At 41.8% G+C, this 18,520-nt stretch overlaps 1 protein-coding gene across 2 annotated transcripts in view; it reads left to right on the forward strand.

Annotated features, from left to right (window-relative positions):
* The first annotated feature begins 4,390 nt into the window (after positions 1-4,390).
* The window catches only part of LOC139445557 (prestin-like), an 85,202-nt gene continuing 71,072 nt past the window's right edge, over positions 4,391-18,520 (forward strand). For both annotated transcript variants that reach the window (XR_011651873.1, XM_071226703.1), the window contains exon 1: positions 4,391-4,521. Coding sequence is in view for 1 of the 2 variants with exons in the window: in XM_071226703.1 (XP_071082804.1) it covers positions 4,464-4,521 (58 nt within the window). In the remaining variant the exon portion in view is untranslated. The remainder of the gene's footprint in view (positions 4,522-18,520) is intronic.

The raw sequence follows: 18,520 nt of genomic DNA on the forward strand, positions 1-18,520 counted from the left end.
CGACTAAGTGGATGTTAATTGATCGGATGGTAAGTTTCAGCGACTTGGTTGATATTTATTTATTTATTTATTTATTTATTTATTTATTTATTTATTTGTTTATTTATTTATTTATTTGAGTCAGATTACAGCAATATGGGTCTCTCGTATACATGTACATATCAATCGTGCATTTATCATGAAAATTAATTCAAGGGAGGGGTGTTTTTCTTGTTTGGTATTTATTTCTGGTATAATAGTCGTACATGTAAACTTCCGAGCAACAGAAAGCATACACATAAAAATTGAACTTGACCACAAAAATACAAACCTTATCAAAACGTAACTAGACTGAAAACTGCACCCACAGTCCAAAACATAAATATATTACAAGATTGACACAAATTTATGGATAACAACTTCTTTAATACTGTAAAAAGCGACGTTTCGGTATAGATCCTTATACCGTTGTCAAGCAAGACTGCTTGACAACGGTATAAGGATCTATACCGAAACGTCGCTTTTTACAGTATTAAAGAAGTTGTTATCCATAAAATTGTGTCAATCTTGTCATCCTTCAACTTCTAAGTAATGCCTATCAAACAAGTTATAAATATATTAACTATCAAAAACATCACCATCGATTAACCATTTCTTGTTGGTTTCAATTTTAACCACCATTACACATAGGTGTACACCTTCTGTAGCCTCCACGTCCAGGGCCACGTTCACAAAGCATTCTTTATAATGATATAACTATTGCCAGTCTATGTTAGAGCTGAAACAGTCTCGCGGTGCTAAGATCGCGTTGTGTAACGTCTTTGTGATCCAAGTTAAATCAGAATCATGCCCCACGCCTCTGACGTCACATCTCCTGGGGCAATGCCATGCGTTCTGTCCATGTATTTTTTACCATCTCTCTTCATTCAAGGTTCTCGGAGCGCCATCACCCTTTTATCTAATTACCATATACACATAGGAGCATCACAGCTAAACGCTGTCACTGTGGTGAGAATCTCTTCGCGTCTCGGTTACCGCACTTCATTCGAATGTACAATTGAATCTAGCACTTCGCTTTATCTCAATCTTGTGCCGCTGAAGAAGGGATTATTCGTCACCAACAGCAGGTAATTTAATGTTTCTTGTTTGGCTGAGTAGATTCTGACCGGTGTCCTTTAATAATCCCTGACAGCTCTTAAAATCTGCATTGTAAACTCACATTCATGTTTATTTACAGGGATAGAAACATTCATAAATGCCGAACTGAAGATAATGATGTCGGTTTAACCTTTCTTTGTGCAACATTAACCAGAGAAGCTACGTTTTCATAACATATTTGTTATATACAGGCATTATACAGAGGCCACAGGCATTACATCTCGCTTTGCAGAGTTGTCTACCATAACCGTGCCAGGATCAGCTGCACGTGGGTTCGAACCCAAGAAATGCCCTGAATGTGATTATTGGTCAGGTTGGCAACAACATTTTTACCAAACTGAAACGACCATACCACTGGTTGCAGTGATAGTTTGATTATGGGGTGCCGGTGCAGGGGAACTGTTGGCCCAGTCGTCTAAGGCGCCGCAGAGTTGCGTCCCTTTGGCTCAACAGAAACCTATGATTGTGGGTTCGAATTCCGGTGCGCCCCGATCATGTTTCTTGGTTTGTCAGCACCAAACCCATGCTCGCGAGTTTCACTAAAGTGGTAAACGTCAGAGACCTGAATCAATTTGGGCTTTACACATTAAGCCGACACTGTTCAAAGCAGCGTAAAACCAAACTCACTCACTCCTTTGGTAAATTTGGTCAAATATAAGCAAAGACTAGATAATCACTTTATGGAACCAAGGATGTCTGACATTGATGCATCTTCAAAGTGTACCACATGTAAAGACTTAAAACTGAGTTGAAACTGGAGCCATGCTTTCACCTTAGAAATGATGGATATATTTATCATATTTTAGAATGTGTAATCATTGCACTCAGATTGAGATTGGGCGGTGGAACCGCACCCCGCCAACAGAAAGGAAATTCTATGTCACCTCGATGAATGAATAGCACATACTGTCTCACACTGTACCCCTTATCAATGACCATAGGACAGTGTACTTGATAGAACTGAAATACTGCTATTTAGCCCCTTGGACGAGGACATAAGAGTAGTGCATACTGTATGACTGTGTGTGATATTGCCTCATTGTATAGGTTAACCGACGGATGGCAATATTCTTTGCATCCGAGCTTTTCCATGAGATTATGTAAGAAAGATATATGTAATATTATATATAAAATTGTTTTATCAGTAATTATTTTGTTGCACATTTTACTGTCTCCCATACCCCTGAGCGATTTGTCAAAGATACATTTTACTTTGTTTGTTTGTTGTTTAATGCCGCACTCAGCAATATTCCAGTTATATGACGGTGGTCTGTAGATTAATCGAGTCTGGACCAGACAATCCAGTGTTTGACATCAGGAGCATCGGTCCACGCAATTGGGATACGATGACATGCATCCACCAAGCAAGCAAGCCTGACCACCCGATCCCGTTAGTCGCCTCTTACGACAAGCATTGTCGCCTTTAACGGCAAGCATGGGTTGCTGGGTCCCGTTCCACAAAGCGATCTTAGCGCTAAGGCGATCGTAATTCCCTAACTTTAACATAGACTTACGACAATCGTAGCGATAAGATCGCTTTGTGGAATGGGGCCCTGAAGACCTAATCTAACCCGGAATCTTCACGGTTCTACATTATACTACCTCTATCATAATGGTTTATGTATCTATATACATTGTACTATCTCTATCGTAATAGTTTATTTATTTGCGACTGAGACGTTAAAAATCTTGTATCTACCTGTTAGAGAGGCGTCATTCGGGTCCATTCCGGGTGGCAGGATATCGGACCTCAAACGCTCGACCCTTCCATACTCACTCATTCAAACGCTCGCCCCTTTGGCTTTTACGATTCCCCTCAAACATGCATGGTGTTAGATATAACTCTTCTCATTTGGTAGAAACAAGTTTTGTGTTCCTGGCGAAAATCAATTTAAACATATTAGTGTTTAAACACATCGACTACTACAGCGTGCGAACAACTAAATTGTTGAAGTTTGATATTTTGACAAAACATACATTGGAATGTAAATTTTCTTCTTACCGATGGCCCGAAACATTACCAAACTGTAAAACATATCATTTCATTTATCAGGTTATGGGGACTGGCCTTTTCAACAAGTCCATATTGTTTTCTAACATGAGAAAGTATCGAACGCCGTGTTTAAAGACCATACAACTAAATACATTGGAGTTGGATACGCGTTGGTAACAATCTGTTCTTGCTGAAGCTCTCTTTAATGGTCCGCTTATGAGCATATAGATATCCATTATTCCACCACAATATTCTATAATGTCGTAGATGGAACCCATCACAACAGACAATAGCATCATTACTGGCTAACTATAGAACGACCAGACGCCATCACGGACACGTCCAAGCACACCGAGGATAGGCATTAGGTCAGTTGGTTAGGGTATGCTTTATATCTGGAGCGGCCTTGATACTGAATTTAGGCCAAAGGGATTTGTCTCTCTACTTTTAAACAAATAGAAAACTAGAAGCGATATACGTTTTGCGTGCGCGCATGCCTGCGTGCGGTTTCAGGTAGGAATTTAAAGAATTGCACATCGTCGTGTAAATTTTAGTCAGATGAGAGTTACCCGCCCTTGAATCTACATACATTGTTTATCTGTAGGGTTCGCTCGTGACGCTTACAGTCCCGGTTCGATTCCCCAGTGTGAAAGCCAATGGTGCACACACATACGCAGGGTGAGACAAAAACGGCGTTTAATACATGTGACAACAGTCACTCATTCAAGTATTCCCCAGGTTGGCCACTCACTCAAAGACACATGTAAAATCTGTCCGTGCACATATCCCCAGGAGGCTAATAAAATAGTCTCTTCTATGTATAAACATATGTTTGATACATTGTTAATATGAACATATTATATTGCTCTGCACATTTCACTCGACGCGCAATGCCACCTTTAAAAGACCAAATAAAATGTCCACACATCTAACCCCTCTAAAAATAAAATAAGAAGTCAACAGGTTAGAGTACCCATCTCCCCCAGCTACAGATGCTATTCCACAGATTTCAATATGTTCATGCACAATTAAATATACATTTGCCATTCTGCATCTACTAATTCAACTATGAGTCTTGAGAATCACTATACCAAAGTCTAAATATCAGATCACCGCCCACACTCTTGACGCGTAAACTTTGGACAGTGCATAATTGCTGTGTTCGTTCACAGAAAGACCAGCGCACAACTAGTGCTGGTTGTGTGTAATAGGGAATAGCTTACGGGAGAAAGCAGATGAGACGGGCTACGAAACTATGGCTCTTCAAGCCAGAGGGGCAGACGATAACACGAACGTGATCTTGTTGAGGGCAGCGAATCATATATGCTGCGAAATGTCGGGCCAGTCGGACGCTACCCCGTCAGACGTCAAAAATACCGAGTCCTCTGAAGGTAAATGCGTGAATTTGCACTTATCGATATATATTTTATTGATTTATTTTATCTTTTTTAATCGGTTCACTGATTTCTTTGATGGTGGCTATTTTCAGCCATATGTCGCGGACGAATTAGCGATGAAGCTTTTGACACTGAGGCACACATTTAGCTTTAAACGAACACAAATATCCTTTTTATCATATTAAATATCATATTGTTATTTGTGGAAATACGTTCTTCATCTGTTTTTTTTTATTTAATGTGTATAGTTACAAAAGTTCATTTGCATTCGAAATGGAAATCAAATTTCCACTCTTTAATCATCCCTTCATTCTTGACTAGGGTTGTGCATCTTTTTTCAAAATATAGTTAAGAACATACTTGATGACGTCAGACGAAATATGTCTCCATTGCAAGTAACGTATTCCCCTTATGCACTTTGATATACAACACGCCAAAAGAACTCTCAACAAGATATATCATGCATTATAGAAGCAATTTTTATCGATTTTACCATCAAATGGTAATTTGGACTTTTTCACAATTTTGCCTCAATACCAATCAGCGACGATTTTGAAATATCAGCAAAAAACAAACAGGTTAGAATGACAGCTTAAGTACGTCCGCGGCCACGGACCGCGAGAAACACGATCAAAGCCAAATGCAGATTAATACAACCAGATCGTGTTTTGACGTTATTCAGTCTGTAACGGATTCCTGATTTCCGTAGAATTGATGCTATTCTGGATTGTTTCACGGCATGACGTTTCTACATCACCCAGAAATGTCATTCAGTGCGCATGTCTATCTTACAGAAGGTCAGATAATGCGAATATAGCATCGTTGAAGTGGTTTCGGTTTTAGTTGCCTCAGATAAAATGGTATTTAGTTTTCAACGTCAGTCTAGTTCGACAGCGCCATCCGAGGTTTGAAATTCGTTTTTTTTCTACTTCTTGATAACAAAGCTGATATAACCACGTTTATGGGTTAGATTTCACATGAAACCATACTCATACAATTCAATTTAGAAAATCTAATGTGTAAAAAATGGTATTTTATTATTTTAATTGCTTAATGCATGTGTATGTTGACGTTGGAGATCTTTATGTCGTTACTGGCAGTTTTCAGTAGCTCTCTTTGTACCTGTCAGTGGGGCGGTCGGGTAGCCTAGTGGTTAAAGCGTTCGCTCGTCATGCCGAAGACCAGGGTTCGATTCTCGACATGGGTACAAATTGTGAAGCCCATTTCTGGTGTCCCCCGCCGTGATATTGCTGGAATATTGCTAAAAGCGGCGTAAAACCATACTCACTCACTCACTGTACCTGTCAGTTATGAAACTTAGAGTTCCGACTGTGAGTCGACTACTCACCCAAACATCTTTATCTGTGCTCCCTATACTCAGAAAGGAATGCAGGACTATACACTGAACTGTGTCCGCGGTTTATATGAAAAGTGTGTACCCGTAGGAATAACGTGAATTTGTCAATTATCTGTTCCTGGAGTGAAATTATTACTTTGTTATTGTCTGGGAGAACATTTTCATGGAAACAGTTTTTGCTAGGAAATGTTTTCCACGATGGTATATGCGGGAACGTGTAACGTCGAAAGTGCAAAGGTAGAAGTGAAACGTTACATGCGTGACGCGTGACCCTGAAACGTTACATGCGTGACGCGTGACATTGAAACGTTACAAACGTGACGCGTGACACTGAAATGTTACATACGTGATGCGTAACATTGAAACGTTACAAACGTGACGCGTGACAGTGAAACGTTACATACATGACGCGTGACCGTGAAACGTTACATACGTGACGCGTGACCCTAAAACGTTACATGCGTGACGCGTGACCGTGAAAAGTTACATGCGTGACGCGTGACCCTGAAACGTTACATACGTGACGCGTGACTCTGAAACGTTACATGCGTGACGCGTGACCCTAAAACGTTACATGCGTGACGCGTGACATTGAAACGTTACATACGTAACTCGTGACATTGAAACGTTACATGCGTGACGCGTGACCCTGAAACATTACATACGTGACGCGTGACCATGAAACGTTACATACGTGACGCGTGACATTGAAATGTTACATGCGCGACGCGTGACCCTGAAACGTTACATACGTGACGCGTGACCCTGAAACGTTACATACGTGACGCGTGACCCTGAAACGTTACATACGTGACGCGTGACCCTAAAACGTTACATACGTGACGCATGACCCTAAAACGTTACATCGGAAGGGGTGATCGTGAAACTGTGAAGTGAATAGTAAGAAGTGAAAAATTATTTGCAAAGGTTTACAAAACTGGAATGTGCTATCTAAAACTTCATATATGTGCAAATACATAAGACGTAAAACATTATTGAAAAGTGCACCGTTGAATGTTTGAAAAGCGAAACGTCGAAATACGACGTGTGACGTTTAACAATATCTGTGACTCATTGAACATATGTACGAGATGTTAGAACTGACAGAGCAATGATATTTTAGAATCCAAGACGGGGCATATTTATGGAAAATACAGAACCCAATGCGTTTCCGTGCCAAACGTGTTGTATATGATATAGGCTACAACCATGGCCACGTTTAGCGCAAACAAATTCAATCTTCCAAAGAGTCAGTCGTGTGACAACAGAATGTGTCACTCGTGATCTTTAAAGGTTCGTTCCAAGTAGCAGTAGAATCCGTCCACAGCTGTGTTCGGGGGAGGTGGGGGGACAATCGGCGATTTGCTATTTAGGGTAAGCGGTATGAATCCAGTGTATCTGAAGGATTGAGTGTGGGTCATGTCACTACAGTCACATGTACTTTAAAGGAACGCTTAATGCGAAATGTCACGGATGTTTATCATCTGGAGAATCTGGTGCTGAAAGAATCTTACATGAGTGAACTTTTTATCTAATTCACAAGCAGCGAATCCTTTCAACGATAAGGGGAAGAACTCGCTGCTGAGCTGGGTTTTAATGACAACCCAAGGCTTCTGACTTATGATGTTAGAAGCCATTGTCACATTTACTTATTGACTCATTCAGATGCGGTGAACAGTGAGTGAGTGAGTGAGTGAGTTGGGTTTAACGCCGCTTTTAACATTATTCAAGTTATATCACGGCGTGTCAGCTTAATGTGGGAGGAAAGCCCGAAGTGATGATCTCAGACGTTTACCACTTCGGTGAAACCCACGAGCACGGGTATGGTGCTGACAAACCTAGAAACATAATTGGGGCGAACAGGGATTCGAACCCACAATCATAGGTTTCTGGTGTGCCCAAGGGACACAACTCTGCACAGCGAATCACGGTGCCTTAGACGACTGGGCCAGTCGTATATCTTTGGTTGTTTGTTTGTTGTTTAACCCGGCACCATCAATATTCCAGCTATATGACTGCGGTGTGTAAATAATCGAGTCTGGACAATCCAGTGATTGACACTATGAGCATCGATCTACGCAACTGGGATACGCTGACATGCATCTACCAAGTCAGCGAGCCTGACCACCCGATCACCTTTTAGGACAGGCCTGGGTTGCTGAAGACCAATTCACACCCGGATGTTCACGGGGGAGTTGTATATCTGATGATACACAAATTTTGTAAAGAATCCGATGATGCTCTTCAATAGCTCTTATATCATCCTCGGCTTTCCAGGGTATCATATTTCTATTCCGTTCTGATATACACCCTGCACCCATTCATCAACATCGCTTCGTTTTGAGTCCGTTTCAAAATACACAATGGTAAATAGAGCTGCCCTATCAAATTACCATATTTTTGATAATTGAAACTAGTGACGATTGCGCCAGGACTCGGCTCCCAATTAACGTGGGGTCACGGGTGGTCCAGTCGTCTAAGGCGCCGCGGTTCGCTGTGCAGAGTTGCGTCCCTTGAGCACGCCGGAAACCTATGATTGTGGATTCGAATCCCTGTTCGCCCCGATTATGTTTCTAGGTTTGTCAGCAGCATACCCGTGCTCGTGGGTTTCACCGAAGTCGTAAACGTCTGTGACCTGCGTCACTTTGTGCTTTCCTCCCACATTAAGCTGACACGCGGCGATATAACTGGTATACCGTTAAAAGCGGCGTTAAACCCAACTCACTCACCCTATATACGTTTTAATACTTTCTTCGGCTAAAGATCATGTATGACAATCCTCTGATTCCATTAAATATGTCGGGGGCTACTCGTACGGGTCCGCAATTTTAAAATTAGATCTAAACAGAACCGAAGAGTCATTTTGAATGACTGTTCATTTCAAGCTCATGAGCGAGATAGATTAAATTGTCGGCGGGCGAAACAAAATTGACACAAAAAATTGCAAACCTTATCAAAACGCTTCAAGGCTGAAAACTCTCGTCGAAACACTACAAACTTAAGGTCCAAAACACAGCTGTAATACCTTTGACAAAACATCACCATCGAAAAACCATTTCTTGTTTGTTTCATTAATAGCCACCATCAAAGATGGGTGTATACTAGCTTTCGCCCGGTAGTTTATGTGCTGTGATGATAAGAGAGAAACGATGGGTCCAGGGTATTTACCACAATAAAATGGCGATAATATACACTTGATAATCGAAGGTCTTGTTACAAAACATCAGATCACATTTTGTCAGACTAATAAACCCAGATACAGATTTCGGGTAAAAATAAATATCAAAGCACCTTATGTTAAACTACAACCGTTACTTCTGTTACCGTACTATGGTTATGATCGTGGAAATCAAGCAGTAATTGATGGGGAAATCGCAACGGAAATTATAGAAAGTGTTTTGATAATATGATTATCCCCTTATTGAAAGATACAAGAGGGGACAAAAATCATTCGTTGAAAGAGTCACATTAAAGTAACACTTAGTATCTGAAAATATATAATTTTGATAGAAACAAGCAACTACTTATAAAGTGAAGAAGAGCCTCAGTGAGATGGGAGATACCTGTGTAAAATCTAGACTTGCTTCATTAAGGACTAGAGGATTCTAGTAAGGGCTTGGCGAGAAGGGAAAATAACATGGTTCAGGGACTGAGACAGACTAGTCTGGACTCTGCTTAACGATCTGCCAGAATGTGATATTATTCGTGAGGATTGTCCTTGAAGTCCAAAAATCAAAGGAAAGATATGACACGATACTTGTCAAGGAGCGAATACCTGTAGCTCAATGCAGGTTATCTTTCAATGAGGGTCTCGATTTTGATAACTGAGGAATGACATGTATCTCAAGTATTACATAAGGGAGACAGGTATGAACAAGCTGTTTTCTACTCCCAAGGGAGACAGTTTAAACGTGAAGAACATTATCTTGTGAAAAATGCAAGGTTCGTGTCGCCATTTGCAAAATGTGGTATATCAGTCGCTGTTCCTATCTACTCTTAGAAGCAAATCATGACAAGTTTGAACTGGGGAACGGGTGGCGATTCGCTGTGCAAAGTTGCATCCCTTAGGTATGCTAGGATCCAGAATATAATCCATCCCATATGAGTTTTATGATCTTTGGTCGTTCGTCATAAAGGGGATAAAAATATCCATTTTATTTTCAAGGTTATCGGAAAGTGCCACGGTAAGCAATATGCTTATGGATATATATCGATGACCCGTGAAGATCCGAGATAAAATAGGCCTTCAGCAACCCATGCTTGCCGTAAAAGGCGACAATGCTTGTCGTAAGAGGCGTAAACGGGATCGGGTGCTGACTTGGTTGATCCATGTCATCTTATCCCAATTACGTGGATCGATGCTCACAATGCCAATCACTGGATTGTCAGGTCGAGACACGATTATTTACAAACCGCGGTCATATAGCTTGAATATTGCTTAGTGCGGCGTTAAACAACAAACAAACAAAGACTATATATCGATGTCGATGAGGCTTGTAAATAACTGAGTCATGATCAGTCTAACCGGTGGTTGATTAGCATGCTCAGCGGTACACGACGTAGAGTTACAAAACCTGAAAATCCGATCACTTTTTTCAGTAGGCGCCTGCAAACAGTGCTTGAGTGAGTTACAAACTTACGTCACATTATCAATACGTCAGCCTTATCGTGACTATCGTTACGAAAAGGGAGTAAACGAGTAATCCGCAAGAAACTCATTAGCTAAGTGTTTAATGGTCTCTCAACAGTGTGCATACATGGGAGACAGGCCTCCAATCATTTCAACCCCACAATCTCATTGAAACCAGATCTGTTACGCAGATACGATACTGCCCAATCTCAATAATTTATTTTACATATGTCTTGCATTTAAAAATATACCCAACATACATTTAAATGTGTTCACCTATACTGTATAATAATGTAAGTCCCAATGTGTTTTCAGAAGCATCAGGAATATATATGATATATTGGGGAAATATACGTGAATCCTTACGCAACAAATTGACAATTCTTTAAGCGATGCCCGGTTGCGCTTAGACGGAACCCAGTCGCAAAAATGGCCACGAGAGAAGCACGAGTCGCTATTCGGCTTGTCCCGGAATAACACGAGTTGGTCACGAATGGGTCACCAATGTGTGTAGAGGTCTGACGGTATCTCCGCGGGAAGTCATATCAGGTGAACCCTTAGCGAAATTTGATCGCCCTGTCTTAAAGAAGGATGCTTGGGTTCTTGAGCCAAACAGGTGTCAGCTTTCTAAACGATTCGGCCTCATTTGGTCACCACCTCGATTCGGAATTTTCGATTTGTACCAACACAGAACACAGGTATTCCTTTGACGGTAGTTTCTTTTGGGTGTACATGCCAGGTCACTCAGAAAAGATGAAGTTGCATGAAATATCTACAACACTCTAAAGGCGCTGCTAAACCTTTTACTTTCGGAACATGTCGTTTTAGTTCGTTTTCGAGATAAAAACATCACCTTGGCCGATTTGAATGCTTTGCTCACGCGTCTCGATGCTGATTGGCCGATTAGAAAGTTCACCTTGCGCTACCTCCTAGAGGTGATCAGCTCTTCACGAAAATATTTCAGTGAGATTGTTCAACCACAAAAGGTTTGGAGGGGGCGATAAGTGTTGTAAACCGTTTGATAACGTACAATACGCGAGGGCACGGCAGCAGGATTAGGCACATTTCTGAAATTGCAGAAACACCAATACTGAAAGTTTCATGTGTTCGCTGAATTATTTCGTTGATGGAAAGATTGACTGGAATGGTCTCGGGCGCTTGATGATCCAGAAGCGTAGGGGGTGCTGAATGCCGAGCTCATAAAAATATATCTGCTACCATTTTGAGTGATACGCTTTATTGGGCGTTACCCAACATGTGGTTTCTTCGTTTCTCCAGCTAACTTTTAACATTTTTATTCTGTTATCAGGTTGCGTTGAAATTTGACTTTGAACAAAACGGAAATAGATTCAAGGTCAAATCCAATTACATGTGCTTTCAGGGAGTTGTACGAAGAGGTGTAGGAACGTATTAAGCTTGAGTTTTTTTTGCCTGAGGTTCTTTTTTGAATGCAGTTATTGTGACTTTGCAGGTTTTGTGTCATACACGTTGGTGTTGTTGGTTTGTTGATAACGGCGGCCTGAGCAATATCCCGGCAATATGACGACGGCCCGTAAATAATCGAGCAAATATGCGACCAGACAATCTTGTGATTACGATTGTCAACAACGATCCATGCCGTGTGATGACACGCATCAATCGACACAGCGAGCCTGACCGCCCGATTCATGTGTTGTCTCTTACGACCAGCATGGGTTGCTGGGGACTTATTCTACGCTGATTCCCCACGGGGCTGTTGTCATATTCAGCCAACGATTTGAATCAATAGCATTGACTAGCCTGAGAATTATTACACCGTAGTCCTTCGAATAATGCCCAATTCATGACATCTGTGAGAGGCTAGAACCGTCAGCAGATATAGACGTGTATTTCATCAACAAGTTATTTATTTTTGTAAGGTCACACACATACACACACACACACACACACACACACACACACACACACACACACACACTCTCTCTCTCTCTCTCTCTCTCTCTCAAAAGGTTGTTCGGGCCCTTGAGACAAAATTAATCGTACGAACTATGATATTTGGACGTAAACAATTGTCTAAAAGTTTCTAACTGGCATACAAGATAAATTATAGCTACCAAAGAAAAATTGGTCAAGATATATACATACGCCTCGCGAACAACAATTCTATTAGAACCACCTTAAAGCAAACACGAGGCTCGTTAATTATCGAAACAATAATTGAAATTGTGTTCCCATTTTATCATGTTATCGAATGTTGGCCTACATTACGCTTTAACAATATTCATCCTATATAGGCAGCACAATGTAAGATGTCCACTATGGATATATATTCAATATTCAAATGCGAAACGGCTGAAGATTATCTGTCGTTTATGTGTGGTTGTGTGGTCACTTAACGATCACAACAAGGGTTCGGGACAAGGAGTAATGTTCAAATGTCCGACAGGCCATTGTCCCGGTGGACGGTAATGTCCGCTGTGCAGCTCTGAATGCGGTGAAGAATGTGACGTGGGGATAGTCATTGTGCTGGGTCATTTGTCAAGGTTACTGGTTTCATTTAATCAACTATGACCATGTGATGGAGGCAATGCGACCACAATGCCTATATGCTAGTCAGTACTGTGACACCTTTAATCAAGATTCACGAGCTGGCTTTGGACCTTTATTACTGTGTTCTGGTGTTAATTGTCCAACCGAAATAGTTGACCTTAACGCATGCGCTTAAGTTTCGATGCACAGTTATAATTAAAGTTTATTTTAGTTTCTATATGTATTTTAAATTTGATTTGTGGTATACACATTTTCAATGGGGTTAGTATTTATATTTATGTTGTGTTATTTTCTTGCGATTTCTTTGTACTTCTGAAGAGCTCCGTGAATAGCTCTTGTACTGGACATCAAGGCGAGCATGTTTTAGCGTACTTGCTGTAGTCTGGCCTTTCGTGATGTGGGTGGAATGGTGACCTTCGTGATGTGGGTGGAATGGTAACCTTCGTGACGCGGGTGAAATGGTGACCTTTGTGATGCGGGTGGAATGGTAACCTTCGTGATGCGGGTGAAATGGTAACCTTCGTGATGCGGGTGAATGGTGACCTTCGTGATGCGGGTGGAATGGTGACCTTCATGATGCGGGTGGAATGGTGAGCTTCGTGATGTGGGTGGAATGGTAACCTTCGTGATGCGGGTGGAATGATATCTTCGTGATGCGGGTGGAATGGTGGCCTTCGTGATGCTGGTGGAAGGATGACCTTCGTGATGTGGGTGGAATGGTGACTTTCGTGATGCGGGTGGAATGGTGACCTTCGTGATGCGGGTGGAATGGTGACCTTCGTGATGCGGGTGGAATGGTGACCTTCGTGATGCGGGTGGAATGGTGACCTTCGTGATACGGGTGGAATGGTGACCTTCGTAAGACGGGTGGAATGGTGACATTCGTGATACGGGTGGAATGGTGACCTTCGTGATACGGGTGGAATGGTGACCTTCGTGATACGGGTGGAATGGTGACCTTCGTGATACGGGTTGAATGGTGACCTTCGTGATACGGGTGGAATGGTGACCTTCATGATGCAGGTGGAATGGTGACCTTCGTGATACGGGTGGAATGGTGACCTTCGTGATACGGGTGGAATGGGAACCTTTGTGATGCGGGTGGAATGGTGACCTTCGTGATACGGGTGGAATGGGAACCTTTGTGATACGGGTGGAATGGTGACCTTCGTGATACGGGTGGAATGGGAACCTTTGTGATGCCTGTGGGATGGTGGAAAAATGACCGGGGCCCCATTCCACAAAGCGGCTTGAATAGTGTGCAGTAAGATACGCTGGAATAGTGTGCAGTAAGATACGACTGAAACAGCTGACGGTGTACGGTGTACAAAACTTCAATAGTCACCGTCATAACACACCTTCAATAGTCACCGTCATAACACACCTTCAATAGTTACTGTCATAACACACTTTCAATATACACCGTCAAAACACACCTTCAATAGTCACAGTCATGACACACCTTCAATAGTCACAGTCATGACACACCTTCAATAGTGACCTTGACACACCTTCAATAGTCACTGTCATAACACACTTTCAATAGTCACCGTCTTGACGCACCTCCAATAGTGACCGTCATAACACACCTTCAATAGTCATCGTCATGACACACCTCTAATAGTCACCGTCACAACAAACTGCAATAGTCACCGTCATGACACACCTTCAAATGTGACCGTTATGACAAAACTTCAATAGTCACCGTCATAACACACCTTCAATAGTCACCGTCATAACACACCTTCAATAGTTACTGTCATAACACACTTTCAATATTCACCGTCAAAACACACCTTCAATAGTCACAGTCATGACACACCTTCAATAGTCACCGTCAAAACACACCGTCAATAGTCACCGTCATAAGACACCTTCAATAGTTACCGTCATAACACTCTTTCAATAGTCACCGTCATAACACACCTTCAAAAGTCACCGTCATGACACACCTTCAATAGTCACCGTCAATCTAACACTGGAATTGTGTAACAGTGCGAATTGATAGTGGAACGGTGTTTAAAGCAACACAATTTCCTACCAGCTCACTCACTGTAAGAATTCTGAGAAAAAAAACAGCAAATCTCGAAACACTTCGAAAAGAATCTGCAATTAGATTATCGGACAGTAAATTTACCCACCCTCTTGCTTACGTTCAAACCTAATTAAACCACATAGACAGGCGCGTTCTGGAACATCTGACAAACTTCTTTCCGACGGTTGCCACATGGATCTGTACCACAGGTAAACCATCGCACTATTTTCATTTGAATATTTTAGTACACATATAACTCTATAAAATACCAAAGTTGATGTTCATCTGAACATAGCGGGTAAACATATAACCCATTGTAATTGCTCATAAATATTTTGGTGCGAATGTCAATTGCAATGTACCACTTTGACAGCTGTCTGTCAAACGCATCGAATGCACGAGCTTCCTACAATAACATCGCAGCTCAACCCCACAAACGAACAGCATACGAGGATAATTACCAAGCAGAATATCCAAGAGCTACGTTCTGTAAGTCAATTAGGGCAAGGAAAGAGGGACGTAACAAGAACCATTCCCCCAGGGGGCATTGACGGACCCTGGTGCCAGTGGCAGATAGGATTGGAGTTGGTGCCAAGGAGGTGTGGGTATGTCAGACTGCACGAGCTCATACACAAGAGCGTTATCTGGTTGTAACTTTGAACAGATTAGTTCGTTAACGAGATTGGTTTTCCTTGTAGATAATGAGCATGCTTTAACTAGATTACTTAATATGTCTGTTGATGTGAAATTTCTTTACAGTTCATGTGAGGAGTAAGGTAGAGTAAGGAAGTACTGTTTTTAACTTTGGTAAAAACTATTTGAAGTAGTCTCGGTTTGCTATTGAGGGGTTCCACACAATTATTTGGTTAAATTACTAAAACCATCGAACGTCAGAGGATTGGTGTTTTATTCCACGCCATGAGCCTTTAGATTGGGTGATGTTAGTACAGATCCAGGGCTTCATATCGCCAAGGGGTCAGGACAGTGACCTATAAAATCGCGGAAACCATGGTTTCTCAGCAACATACAGCCCTTGGCCCCATTTTGTTCCGTCGAACTAGCCCCCCCCACCCCGTAAGTGCTAATGAACCGAAAAATATCCAGATCAGTTAGCGTATAATAAGTTTATTATGTAATTGATATTATAATCATAGCAGGTTTCTTTAAACACTCTGCACAGTTGCAACCCTTAGCTGTACCAGGATCCGCTGATCTTGAGTTTGAATCAAAGATTGCGATTTTGTCAGCATCACGTATGTGTAGGTAGGTTTCACCACTGATAAACGTGTAGACGCCACACTTTCCTCCATATTAGGCAGCTGAAACGTGATATAGGGGGATTACCGTGAACAATTGAGTTAAATCCACTCACTCATTCAATCAACGGCGTATCCGTGACTCGTTCTTCTTCTCTTATTTATTCATTCCTTAACTGAGCGGTGGGGTAGCCAACTGGTTAAAGAGTTTGCTCGAGACTCCGAGGCCCGGGTTCGATTCTTTCCATGGGTGGAATAAGCGGCGGCTCATTTCTGGTGTCCACCACCGTGATTTTGATGGAATGTTGCTGAAATAAAAATATCACTGAAAATCAGGGATGACACCTGGGCCCACTTTCACAAAGCGATCTTAGCGCTAAGATGATCGTAACTCCCATACTTTAACATAGGCTTACAATAGTTGTAGCGCTAAGATCGCTTTGTGCAAGTAGGCCCAGGATTGCTGTTCGTGAAAAGAGTAAGCATATCCTGCCATACCCACTTCTTTCTTTAATTAGATGGGTCACGTTTATAACGTTTACAATCAAGATTATTTAAGACGCCGTGTAAGAATTTTAAAAAAGGGTTTTCGAGAGTCTGGGTCCCATGTTTCAAGCATTCTTGATTTCTTTCATCATCTGAATGACGGAATTTCTTGAAGTATCTCTTTACAACAGTAAAGGGATTATATATTGATATCTAACTCATTTAAACTCCAGAAACGAGAGAGGATTAATGTCAAATTTTACGAAGTTTGTTTTTTGTCTGAAGAATTCTTCTGAGTATAGGCATCAACGAGTATTGTAATTCGTAGCCTGACCTTTATTTAATTTGTCCACGTTTCCACTGAATTTCACCAGTTCCCAATCAACGAGTTTCAAATAGAATTAGCATTCCGGATGTCAATTAAGAGTCAAGGTCATGTAGTTGAGCACTATGGAGGCACCAGGCTTCAATTGCGCTTCTCTCCACCAGATGCGTGCTGATGGCTATTGTCTGTACCCGTGTCTCTATACAAGAACCACGGGAATGGATCCAGGAGTTAGTGTAGGTTTACCGAAATTCTACAGATATAGAGGATCGTGTCACGGCGGTCTAGGAACAATCGGCACCAATCCACCCCGTCAGTGTACGATGATACGAAATCCGCCAAGTCACCTACCCTGACCAACTACCCAACTCTGACAGCTTCAGGGCATACCAACCACCCCACCCCACCCCACCCCACCCCCCAACCCAACCCACCCCCCAGCCCACCCCACCCCCACCCATGCTGTCATATAGCTCGAATATTGCTGAGAGCGGCGTTAAACAACAAACAAATATTTCAATATTGAGGCCATTCACTGGCCCCAAATACAGACATATGCAAGTTATATTTCTAAGTGCTTCAAGGTAAAGATATTGTGTATTACATCTCCATAAATACACCAGACATTATAAGTTACTGATAAAGAAATGACGGTGGTGTGGCTTCCAAGCGAAATATTTTGTAGCGAGTGGGTCCAGGGTATATAGCATGGATACAGTGGATGGTTAATGGACAGACGCCTTGGGTTTGTCAACAATCCCCGTGAGGAATGTGACGAACGGCAGAATTATACCCATCTCATCCATAGTGATTAGTAACACAGATACTACTGCCAACGCTGAAACTCACGTGGGAGACGCCACCATCATAATTAGAGGGAATCCCGGACGCACAAATATGTAATCTATTTAGCACCTTACGTTCTCCATCCTATAGCTACAGTGACACCCTCCATCTTGTGTCACTCGGCTCACCTTAACCAGAGACCACATGGTTTCAACCTTCACCACAAAGGTCATCTCGGTCACCATTGGGAAGAATCATGATAATCATGATAAACAACACAGTCTGGCCGCAGTCGTGACCATTGTTTAAATCTTGCTCGATATCAAATTGTATAATTGTTTCTATTCACCATACACAAAAAACCAACGTTACTGTCCTGTCTATATCTCCATTGCTACTCGAGGGCTTATGAAGGGAATCGCCTTTTACGACAAGTATAGTCGCCTTTTACGTCAAGCATGGGTTGCTGAAGACCTATTCAACCCCGGATCTTCACGGCTGTTTGTGTATGTTCTATGCAATAAATTGTTGCATAGATAATGGCAAGTTAACATAAAATAAAATCAACACTAAACTTACATTCTTACTA

This window comes from Haliotis cracherodii, unplaced genomic scaffold (assembly GCF_022045235.1).
Source record: "Haliotis cracherodii isolate W230 unplaced genomic scaffold, xgHalCrac1.p SCAF_6, whole genome shotgun sequence".
Classification (NCBI taxonomy): domain Eukaryota; kingdom Metazoa; phylum Mollusca; class Gastropoda; order Lepetellida; family Haliotidae; genus Haliotis; species Haliotis cracherodii.